The sequence below is a fragment of the Diadema antillarum genome, unplaced genomic scaffold (genome assembly GCF_040938485.1).
Source record: "Diadema antillarum isolate AM-2024a unplaced genomic scaffold, OU_Dant_1.0 scf00000140, whole genome shotgun sequence".
In the NCBI taxonomy this organism is placed as follows: Eukaryota; Metazoa; Echinodermata; class Echinoidea; order Diadematoida; family Diadematidae; genus Diadema; species Diadema antillarum.
Genome location: NW_027271029.1, coordinates 1,707,144 through 1,720,180, shown reverse-complemented (window position 1 = coordinate 1,720,180; position 13,037 = coordinate 1,707,144). Strand labels below are relative to the sequence as shown.

Here is a 13,037-nt window from a genome sequence, read left to right as displayed (position 1 = left end):
GGAAAAGAGAGCTAGAAAATAGGGCGATAAAGAGGGAAAGAGAGAGAAAAAAAGGTATATATTATGAAAAAGAGGAGAGAGAGAGAGTCAAAACTGATAAGAGGAAGAAGTGAAATAAGAGGATTAAGAAAAAGGAGCAGAAGAAGAAGATGCAAAAAAACAAAAAACAAAGAAAGTGGCGGGAGAGAAGGAAAAAACATACAAAATGCACGGATTATAGGTGCAAACAAGAGAATAATCATTGTTGTCACTTAAAAGTAGAATAGAACAGATTGGTACTATTGATGGCTTTTCTGCTCCTCTGTTTATCTAACTCTCTGTTTATGATTATACCAAATCCCTCTCAAGGAAATAAACTACTCAAATCAATTACTAGTAACTATAAGTTGCAATCAACTTTCCATAGCTGGGTATAGTCGTGTTGGAGCCCAACGTCACCAACTGAGAAACGTGACATTTAGCCTCTCTGATATAGATAGGAAGTTGACATTATTAAGTTCCGATGTGCGGAAACAGACTAGCGGCGTCAACGTATTACAGGTGGGACGGGACTTGCGATAAATAATTGAACGCTCGTGATTGGCTGAAAGTTTGCCCGCTTGAGAGCGACGCAGGCAAGAGAGGGCGCTCTTTCAATACACAGCACTGAGATGCGGTTCACGCTCCACTGCTAATGATGTTGTACGAGCTCTCGTTTGATATGAATTAGCGTTTTGGTGGAGTTAAACTGGGTACCTGTATCACATCAATATCGGTAGAATTTCAAGTTGCACATGCTCTGGAGGTAGAGACTGCCTTAATCCGTCATAATCCACTCCAACAAACTTCTAGAACTAATGTCTACAAAGAATGGGGATATCTTATGGACTCAATTCTGTCCAACGTCACAACGGAAAGTACTATGCTGTCTTTGAACGTAGAGGGAGCTTAGCTACATACGACGACTGGAACAGGAAAGAAAAACACTACAGAAGAAACATAAATAGATAATTGGCCCTGTATCAAGATGACTGACTCTTCGTGAAATTCAATCTTGAATTTCATCCGCGACCTTGACGGGCGTCAAGGAGTGACAGAGTAATGGCAATCTAGTATTCTGCCCGGGGTGCACAATCACAAAGTTATGTGGCAAAGCGTCAGTAGCAAGTGCATGAAAAGTTATCCCGACTCAAAGGGGGCAGACCGTTTCTTTTTATCATTTTTTGTTCTTTTTCTTCACGCGGAGGATTTCTACATCCGAATGTCACTCTCCGACCGGGATTGCAGATCACTGAAATTTACTGTGGGCGCTTAAGATAGACCAGGAATTGACTCAAGTAACAAAAGAGGCGAAAACCTATTGATTAACTTCTTACGAGTGAAAACAGAGTACACTGTCGGATATTGTTGCTATCATTTTCGTCCAAACTGATTCCCTGAAAACGCCATCAAGGGTCGTAGCAATACGAGTTGTCGTTGTTTTCGCTTCTGTTCGCCTTCTTATATGAATTAAGACAGAGTAGAGGGCCTACATTTTGCAGTCGTTTATTCAGCTTGCTTCAGCTCAAGCAAATCGCATTGCTGTGGCTCGGTTCTTCTTTTTTTGTCAGATCAAGGAACATAGGGCCTTAATGCACACCTTCTATTGTCATAGCAATGAACATTTATTCTGTTGGCGCCTTTTCAAGTAAACTGGGTTTGAATCTCTGCCCCCTTCCCCCGAGCTCGCCCCTCTCTGCAGGCAGTCACTGAACTCTAGCTCGCCCCCGCAGCTCGGACCGACCGAACAAACGACATCCAACGACATCGTCTGTCAGCGATGAATCACACCGCGCTTTATCAATACCAGTAACACTAGACGCAAATCTGCACGCGTGGGACTACACTAAGCACCAATATTGCCAATGAATGATTTGGTGCCTGGATGCTCACCATCTTTTTTTTTTTCTCTCTCTCTCTCTGTATTAAAAAAAAATGCAATAAAACCTACATTCCGTCTTTTCCCTTAAGACTGTAATATCAATAACTCAGGAGAAGGGGGGGGGGGGGGGAGAGCGGAAGGAATTAGATTCTGAAGCATTTGTCGGAACCTTTTTTCCCTACCAATATTTCGGCGGAGGAGCTATCAATTGTAGAAAATTTCTGTCGTCACCTCTAGACCCTGGCTGGAACAGGAGAGGATACGAACGGAGCCGAGAGGAACGGGGGTAGTCACTGTTTCTTTAAATTTTGCCGCCACAAATACAGCAGCAAGACAACTATTACTAGTATACATGTCATGTGCATGTACCACTTATTCTGAACCGAGTGTGGAGTGTGATTGTACAGCCCTATTCAATGATTGTTATTATTTCTTCTGCTTTTCTGCTTCTTTTCCTTCTTATTTTTCGTTAACTCCTCCTTCTCCTCCTCCTCCTCCTTCTTCTTATCTTTCATCATCATCATCATCATCATCATCATCACCATCAAAATCATCATCATCATTTTCATCTTCTTCTTCTTCTTCTCCAGCATTCACACTGTGGAAAGAAGAAATGACATTATTTGACAATTGGGAATTCCATGACGCTATGTCAGGAAATACATGGGTGGGCAGTTTCCATAACCATATGAAAAGTGTGGGGAGGGGGGTATTCCCATCGCAACCCTCAAGAGTTTAGCCCACTTAGATCGGTGTAGTTTATCACAAGTGTAGTCATATAAGTGATTGCTTCTCATCATGGAACAAGAGTAGCTCCATGCTTTTTCTGCAAACAAGCACACACACACACACACACACACACACACACACACACACACACACACACACACACACACACACACACACATATATATATATATACATACAAGCAAACATCGTGACCTAGTCATGATAATAATGCTATAGGATCTGTGCAGACTGAACTCTCAACTGCCTTGAAGTCACCCTTTCTGTTTTCATATCCGTTCACATCTTGATCAAGTGGCCAAGCAAACCTGCATTGTGGGGTGCCTTATAAACACATGTTCCCACTTTCTGCGGATTTGGGTTTACATCATGAGGGTCCTGTGGGATCTTCATAAAAAGTCTGTTGTTTTTTAATGTGACGCCACAAATCTTACCAAAAAAAAAAAGTGATACGGAGAGTCGAATACCATATCACGAATACATATCTTTCCCGTCATCCTATATGGCCATTATTGTATGCATATCAATGTGATGACTGGTATTTCATATTCTGAATCCTGACGAGAGTTTTGTCTCTGCAGATTTCAACGAATTTCGAGATGTTACACTATACGGTTGCACGTAACTGCGGAACAACACGCATTTAAGTCACAATTGATTGCGGGAAAAAGTCGTAACAACATAAATCATTGTCGGTAGTTTGACAGCTAACATCTATTGTTAAAATATTCATTGATAAATCAAAGGTATACACACTGGTCATTTCCCTTTACTTTTGATAACAAAATGTTTCAGTTCTCAAAATATCAAATTACATGAGAGGGGGCCCTGCTAACACTCTTTGCATCATTACAATGAAACGCAAGTGAAAAGCCCCAAATCAAGCACGGTTTGAGGTTAATCAAAACAAAACTTGCACAGATTGCGATGGTATTACAGGTCAAACTAAGGAGTACCTCCTTGATTAACACACCTGGGCCCTGTTTCATAAAGCTGTTCGTAAAGTTATGAACAACTTACGAGCGACTGGTGATCAGTTCTTGTGCTGAATTATGGAAATTCTGATTAGTGCAACTGTATAGCACATACAGTATCAGAACTTATCACCAGTCGCTCGTAAGTTGTTCGTAACTTTACGAACAGCTTTATGAAACAGGGCCCAGAACGTACTAGTAAGTAATGTAAGTGTAGGTTGCAAGAGTCAACGGACACATTATGGCACCTTTGCCAATTTTCAGAAATATGAACCGCGAACCGCTCACAGGATAATTTCGCCGGTTGCGCCCTCACTGACGATCACAAGCACATCGTTATTGAATATGCCTGGCGTCTCCTGAGGAGTAACGCCACACCACTCGCTTCGCCTTAACGACGAACAGGTGTCTACGCGTATTTGTTACGAAGTGTTATAAACTGGGCGTTGATGACATGTCATATAGGACGGCATAAATGTCTCATTTTTCTTTTCAAATGTGGGGGAAAGTCCTGTAGGACGTCATAGACAATCTCACTTGTTTTCCTCCCCATGTGTATGCTCTTTCAACGCTGCGCACTTACAAATCTATAACGTTGAATAGCATATGCTTGCTTTAAACTACTGGTACTCGCCATCATCGCATCTAAACTAAATTTTGTTCTCTTGACTGCAATTGTATGATTGCAGGTCCCATTCATTATAGATACAAACTTGCATTTGTTCAGTTTTCATGTTGAATGTGAAATGTGAATACATCCATCGTTGTAGTTATTACTATTATTTGTTATGATTATCATTACTATCATTATCATTATTATCTATGCGATTTAATACTTATCATGTCACTTGATATACCAATCCACTGAACATACACCAACAGTACAAAACAACTCTCAAGTTCTCCCGGGGTCCAAGGAAAATGTTGTCTCCAGATGGCATGATGGAGTAGAAATATAGATTGAGTTAAAGGCATAATTTACCATTTGCAGATGAAACAAAAACCCAGCATTAGTGCTTTGAAATAGTTCTAAAATGTGAGTTGGGGAAAGAAACAACCACTGTAAAATTAGAATCGGTAAAATCGACGTTAAATATAGTTAAATATACAAAATGTGAACAATAGTTGTAATAAAATTTTTTCTAGACTAAACCGTCTACAGTTACGGTTTATTGAGAAAAATACATATATCTCCTTATATTTTAGGCTTTATCGCGAAAATTTTATATGATAAAATCTTTTGTGGTACAAGAGACCTACACATATGCATTAAATGTCATATCTTGATTTTTTTTTTTTAAAATCACCGTTCCCAAAGGTAAACAGGACCTTTAAGACAAAACTTACTTGCTTGCACAGCAGCCCGAGCGTGAAGGAATAAAATCGGCCTGAATTTGCATTTCAAACACTCCGAATTTTCCCCTTATTAGCTCTGAATGCCTTCAGGAAACAAATGCAAGCGACATTTATTGGGTATTGAAATATGTAATCCTCTCTCAATACTTCCAATAATCTGTACTTATTATGCCTAAAGATGTTAGAGATTTTTTTTTCTTCGAGTGAGAGAGGACGTGGCAATCTAAGCTGTTGTATGCCGTTAATATATATATATATTTTTCTTTTCTAGTACATGTACGGAATTCTGGAAATTTTTGAAAATACCGCGTTATTCAATACCCCTTAGTCAGTGAAGAAAAAATGTACGTGGTGTCGGTTACATGTAGAGGTTCATAGACAATAAAGTCTTCGGGCGAGGATAACACAAAACCAAATGTGTGAAATAACTGCCCTAAATATTACGAATATGCTCATGTCCATTTTGTTCATTTTTTCCCTCTTTTTATATTGCCTTTGATGAAAGTTTGGTTATTTTGTTAGGCATTATTTTGTAAGTTGAAGATCTGGACATGTGTCATCAACGAGCCAGAACAAATGTTAATTCCAGACAATTGTTCTAGAAACACGTTTTCGCGACCGTTTTAGCCTTGATGTAAAAGCCCTGCGGCTTAGGTCTACACACCACGCGTCGTATTCGAGACTGACTGTTTGGCGGGGGATAAAAGCACGAGAGAAAATGTTTTTATCATTCGCTCTTTGTTTGAAGTCTCAGAAGTAAAGACATCAAACAAAGATTCCTTGCATCCACGCTCTATGAACTGGCATCCTCAACGACTGGAGGTAATGTGAAAGATATTTGCTTTATCACTTATCCCCATGCGTAACGAGCTAATTAGTAAAATCTGCTTAAAGGGGTCATGAACTACTTCACGTGTATGCAGCTTTGAAAAAAAAAAGTCGCAATTTCGTTAGCTTTAACCTTCCCGTGTGTGTGTCCACCTGCGGATGTTTTCTCTTTGAGTGTTGCTCGAAGGGATAGATGCAAATTGGAGAAATTGAAAACACGAGCAAGGGGTGGCGCAAAACGAACCTATCGAGTCGCGCCACACCATGCATGAAGCTACCCCATGGCCACACCGAGTCGCGCTGCACATTGTAACTGCATGGCGTCTGAAAATTGTATTAAATCAAAAAAGATATTGCTATGTCATTTGTCTTGATTATCGTGGGTTTCAAGACAGCTGCGGAAGGCATTGAAGGGGAATGCCTGGTTTGGACTGCAAACATGACACAAACAGTAACGTTCGTCGCTGAAAAGGGCAATACGACGTTAAAAGCAGCAGTCACTGAAATACAGCTAAATCTTTACATACCAACGTAGGTCCAAATCGGAGCTCCGAGAAGAATTTGATAGCCGATATTGTAAAGGGGTTGGACGTGGTTTCTCATCCCCCTCACATGACTGCAGTGGTTTTAAGCATGATGTGAGAACTGTGACACAAGATTTTGAATAAAATGATCATTGGTTCTTTTCCTTTAGCAGCTGAGGTATGTAGACCAGTTTTCACTGGTGATTATAATAGTCTCAATAAAAGTGATAAATACTTGGAAATGAATAGATAAATATGTAATAAAAAGAACATTGACCTCGGTTGAGCTGCGAGCACTTCGCTGCTCCCCACGACACTGCAATAATCTTTGTAGCCCTACACTATCACATAGGGCCCTACATTGTAGTACCGGATTTTCTGTTGTGCATAAAGGATGCAATGCGTCGTAGACATTGGTAGATAAATGAAATAACACGTTGCTAAATAGTAAACAGAAATGATTGAAAAGTAAATTCTTAACCCTACTCTCCCCCCCCCCCCCCAAAAAAAAGGGACCCCTTCCCGAACATTAATATCATTCATTAAATACCAAGGATCGGTCTCGCTGTATATCGATAGCGCCATATAGCCAGCAGACGAAAATCATTCGGTCGATTTCTGATTTTGGGACTGCCTGGCAGATGTTTGTTGTTTACTCGTAAATATTGCCCGGGGCGCACTAGTAAACAGGCGATTACATTACGGCCGAGGTCAGGGTCTACATTTGATGAGCGTCGAGTTGATGTGGCCGGACAGGAGCGTCGTGTACGGAGCAGGGGAATTTATTAAATTCATAAGATATTGCAACATGCATCATGTTACCAGTAACGGAGACCTCTTGTATACCTGTCATTTGTTTAGCACGCGCCCTGAAGACCTTGTAATAACCCACGTAGTAAGATCCACAATGTGTCAAAAAGCCTGTATGTGTAGCCGAAAAATCAGGTATCTTATGGCGTCGTAAAATGACGAGGACTTTTTTTTTTTTTGCCTTCGGCGACGAGGATGGGAGGGGACAGTTAACCTGCAAATAGTTTCACATCCAATTTGATCACCTACGGCCAGCTCCTGCATGTGGCTAAAAGTACAGACACCTCCAAGGTACATGGAGTTGTTTTTCGAGGGCCAGACCGGTGCACACGCGTGTTATTGGAAGAGTGCGTGCCTATTAAATTCCGAGTCTATAAAATTTCTTCAGGTATACTGCAGAGGCATTATTTGTTTTGATGATGCGATGCAGATGTAGAAAGGTGAAGCTATCATTTCGCAATGCATCATGGGAATGGAGGGCAGGGAGAACGTACAATAAATGAGCGTATTGATTATAGATAATGAAACAATTTGCATGAGGGTAAACGTATCTCACTGATTTTCATGGCTATAATGGGACAATTAGCTGATGAATGAGACTTTGTGAATCTTATGAGCTACTTGGAGGTTGGCTCCAAAAGAGGAAAAAAAGACGAAGCTGGAGAAATGAGAACAATTAATATTTCCTCCATTCTTTGAGCTCAGAATTGACATATGCAACGTGCTATTGTGATGCGTAATGTCATCATGCATAATTTGGTGAGAAACGGGAGAAAATTTCATTTGAAGTATTGCAATACATGTACATTCGAAATAAGCTGGAATTATATCACACGTGATGAATGAAGAAATGTACTACAAAAATAATTACTGGCATAAATAGAGAATTAGGAATTGAGAAAAAACAAACCATTCCTGTAATGCTGGGAGGTTGTACAGTTAACAGATGCCGAAAACCACACTCGCGTTTACCGTGTATCAGTTTGAAAATTTACTTTTGCATGTTTGCCATATATTATTCTTTTTTGAGGACACCCCCACCATCCCTCAGTGCACACTCCTTCTCATTATAGCTGTCACCCTCGCTGTTTCAGGAAACATTTACTACTCACTGTATGACGGCATGTCGTACGATTGAAGTTTACAATCGGAATTACTGACATCTGAAAGGAAGTCCTCGCGGAACAAGACACAAGGAAGCGAAAAAAAAAATCACGTGACCAGCCACCTGCAGCACATTACATCTTTTGTGAGTGTAGACTAAACAGCGTACTTCCTTCTTCCATGCATCTGGAGACAACTTTACTTGTTAACAAAATAAATTCTAAGCAAGGCTTATTAGAAACATCAAATTTCTGTCACCTCCAGTTTCCGCTGCATGGTTCCGCGTTCCATTTCCATTTCTATAGGACCTCATCAGTTAAAGGAAGAATCTCATTCCGAATCCATAATTTGATGCAATTAGAGTATCGATTGCGTAGTTGATTACTCAAAGTTAGTACGATCTTCTCTTTCTCCTCTTTTCCCCCTTCCCTTTTATTTTCCCCTCTTTGTATACACTATATGCAGGGCTCGACACCACCTTTTTTTTTGTTGCTCTGATTGTCCGTTTTTGCTGGCAAAAAACAACAACAACAACAACAAGTAGTTGCCCGAAATAAAAGGAAACATAAGAACACATTTTGAATCTGAAGTGCCCGATCAGGCCACCGAAAGATGAGTCTTTTGGAAAACTGTTAGCCGACATCAATATTTGGTGGCGGTGACCTGGGCCACCGGACACGTACTGCTAATGCATAGGCCTATATGTATAATATTGTATCCTAAATGGGGGGGGGGGGGGGGGGGTGGGGGGAGGTCATTTTATAGGGTACCTTTACATCTGCTTGCAATCGATAAAACATTCAGTAGGTTCAATAGTTTTCTTCCTGATGAGTAAGCTATTGTCTTTGCGTTTCCCTGTCTGTAACCTCATCTAAACATTAATGGTAGCCGGTCAATGATTTTCCGATGTTTCAGTGAGAAACGGAGGATCTTTCGGTTTGCTCTGTATAACTATTTTTACCACTTTTACACTTTTATCATCACTGTTTGGTCACCATAGAAAAATACGTATATCGGTGTGAAACCCGAAATAGAACAGCGTAGCTTGTCATTTAGACTTTACCATAAGTAGAGAGGTCAGGTTTTACATAGGATTGCAAACAAGCAAAACATAACCAATACACGTTGCAGCTTCTGCACATAAAGGCAAGCTTAGCAATTTGCCCCGAAACTGATGCAGTCAGAATTTTCTTTAATAATATATATTCAGATGGAAAGCATTGCTGTCAGAGAGAGCGTATCTCACTCGTAACACGTTAGAAGTCAGTGATGTATATATTATAAAATATAAGAGTTCTTGACACTTGTTTAACAAAAAACGGCTCATTCAAAGTAACGTCGCTCTAAACAGTTGAGATAACAAAACTTACTTAATCAGTGCTGTCAACTTTCGGTCACGTTTCCTCTCGTTTTTCTTTCCTTTCATTTTATGTAACGTGATACATCTATGCTCTGGAAGAAAGACGAAAAGATAGAAACGGAATAAGTATTCTCATGAACTCGTAATTCTTAATTATAGCCTGCAAGCCATTGTGCCAGTTTTCATCAGGAATTTCGGACGACAAAAGGCTTGCCTTCGGGATGGCTTTATGAAAGTGGGAAAAGAAATAGGTAATCTTGTTTCCAGCTATTTGCTAAGAGATCTAGAGAGGCTACAGCCGACAAAATTCTGCTTCGTCCTTCGCAAATCTGTCCTTTGTCACTTTTTTTTTAAACATAAATCGCTTGTCCTTTATACAGAATATCGACCCAAAAATAAAGAAGCCAATTTGAAGCATGTCTGCTCGGAGCGTGTTTGCCATAAACGAAAACACGAGAATCCTTTTTGCAGCCACATGCTCATATTAACATGTCTGACAGGGAAAATCTCGATGTGACCCAGGAGTTACCCCCTTTTGAGTTTATGTTTATCCTTTCAGCAAACTCTCTCCATCGGCACTGATGTGTTATTAAAGTGAGTTTTCCAGCGAATGTTTGGGAATGTGCCTCGCAATGTTCTTTCGTTTAAGGCGTCATGTCGATGTTCTGTCAAGATCCTTGCGGAGCAAAAACAACCGAGAAGGTTCTCTATTGTTGGACCATAAAATGAACGAGAGGGAGCGAAGAAGACAGGAAATGACTTGGGAAATCATTCGTCGATTACAAAACAACACATATCTTGCGTTCAGCTTCCCCCTTGTCATGAACATAGCATGAAGGTACAAGTTTGTACCTCCATGAACATATATAGAGTAGTCGACCAATTTAGGAACGGAATAACAAAACGCTGCATCAAACTACATTAACTCCTAAGAACTGGGCCCTGTGATAAATTGGAGATAAGGTCACTAAAGTTGCAATACCTAATGACTTATAATCTATGTACAAATATAACTTTCCGCAAGGTCGTAACACGGGAACTGCCTATTAGAACTAATAGCTGTGAGCTCATGTTCCTCCTTAAACAATACTTGCAGTAATGAAGTAATCTTCGTGAGGAAATCAGAAAGATGTTTGGAAGGACTTCATGGCCGGCCTAGAACAAAAGCGAGGCAATCGTAGTTGATGTAGGGTCAGGACGCTAGAAGTCACCGCGAGCCAAAAGTGTGTATACGTGGCAAGGTATTTTAGTGTTGGCGTTATAATGTAAAAACTACGAACTTGTATTCTCATTTATCGCGAATGCAGCCCCTTGAATTGTTAAAAGAGAAAGTTTGGGGTTCGAATCTTCTTCGGTGCGTTCATCGGGGTACTACATGTTTTGTCCCTCTCTGGTGTATAAATGACTACCTGGCAATCCTGGGGTAATGATAATGGCAGGTTTTAGTTAGAGCAGTGCTAACTCTGATGAGGCTACCCTAGTTACCGGGCAATCTCGGAGTAATGATAATGGCAGGGTTATCCGGCAGAGCAGTTTTAACTCAGATGAGGGTATGCACCCTGGGTATTGGAGATTATGATAATAACATTTACAAAATGAATCTTGCCACGTGCGTTTATCCGGTAACAAGATGTTTTGCACACCTTTTTGGTGTATAAATGAGTACCTGGCAATGTCGCTCTAATAGTAATGACAGGGCTAGCGGTTTTACATTAAAGGACAAGTTCACCTTTATAAACATAAGGATTGAGAGAATGTAGCAATATTAGTAGAACACATCATTGAAAGTTTGAGGAAAATCAGACAATCCGTTCAAAAGTTATGAATTTTTAAAATTTTTGTGCAGCAACCGCTGGATGAGAAGACTACTGCTGTGTATGAATAACTTGCGTTCAACAATATAAGGAAAATATAAAGAGAATTTCACAAAATTCCATCTTTTGAAAAAAATACACATTCCCCTGACTCGTTACCGACAAATGTTATGGGCAATATTATTCCCCCTGCCTTTAGAAAGAGGCAAGTCAAGAGCTCTTTTATTATGCGAAAAAAGTGAAAATATGTTGAATTTTCTTTTACATTTTCTTTATACTGTTGTACGCATATGACTCACAAGCTGTAGTAGTCTCCTCATCCAGCGGTTCCAACACAAAAATTTTAAAAATTCATAACTTTTGCATCGATTGTCCAATTTTCCTCAAACTTTCACTGATGTGTTCTATTAATATTGTTGCATTCTCTCAATCCTTATGTTTATGAAGGTGAACTTGTCCTTTAACTCGGAAGAGGCTGCCTGGGGTCAAAAGATTATAACTATAACAATAACATAATCATCAGTGTTTGAATCAGGGAGGTGGGAGAGCTTACCCACCTCCCTGGTTGAATGAAATAGGTTCGTTTTTGTGTTTAGTTTTCCGTGGAATGGAGGCAGACGTCGATCCGTTGTCTTTTCAGTCGCGATCAGCGCTTTCAGTCTACGCCGATGGTGATGAGTTGATGTTGAGTTGGTCCCCGAGACCATCTCGGCAACACCCACATCTCAGTCGTCTAGCTAGCAGTGACCACGAATACTATGAACGTGAGAGATGAGCTTGAAAAGTGCTGCGAGGCAAAACACTGAAGACGTGTTACTTGTACCATTCGACAACAGTTTGACATTTAACCGTTTGGGAAGCATCATTCAATTTACTCAAACTTGTTTGGAGCTTCGAAAAAAGTCCGGGCTTTTTTCTTCCGTGCAAATGAATGAAAATTAAAAAATAAAACAACAAAAAACAATGATAACTATGCAAAACCTCAGTAACATTGGAAAAAGACCAATCCACACATAAAATCCCAAGCGCTATCAAAAAAAAAGGGACAAAGAACAGCACGAAAATGCTTCCTTTAAAGTTTAAAAGGGAGATTTAAGCATACTGATTGAAAATGAAAATTCATTCGGTTGCCATCCAAATGTTCAAGCCCACGCACAGATTTGCACTCCCAGGTACGCGGTGATGGTCACATCATATATACATTCAGAGGGAAATAATTCTCGATTCGATGTTTCTATAGTACTCACCCTGAGTCTTCTGAATGCAGCAGAATTTTGCTGTGATGACGTCATGATGACGAGATAGAACAGAGTCGCTGCAAAAAGCACTGTCCCTTCCGAGCAACGAGCCATCTTTGTGTGTCTGCGGAGTGGAACAGAAGCAAGAGGTGAAAAAGGGGTACACTGAAACGTAACCATGGTAACCGCACATGGACACTGTGGGAGCAGGAGGCAGGTGGAAGAGACACTTAATCCTGTCTGTCTGGTGATGAGAGGGTGTCATCCAGAAGTTCTGTGCGGAACGAAGTTAGAAAGGCTAATACCAAATCAAAGCGGAATGAAACCACTGATGTTATATATGTAGGTCTGAAAGGTTCGGAAACGTACCGTACCGAGCTTG

At 40.3% G+C, this 13,037-nt stretch overlaps 1 protein-coding gene across 1 annotated transcript in view; it reads right to left on the bottom strand.

The window, feature by feature from the left end:
• LOC139721244 (papilin-like) overlaps positions 1-13,037 on the bottom strand; it is a 57,001-nt gene that overhangs the window by 18,219 nt on the left and 25,745 nt on the right. Inside the window, exon 3 of the mRNA XM_071632566.1 lies at positions 12,665-12,779. Coding sequence (XP_071488667.1) covers positions 12,665-12,779 — 115 coding nt within the window. The remainder of the gene's footprint in view (positions 1-12,664; positions 12,780-13,037) is intronic.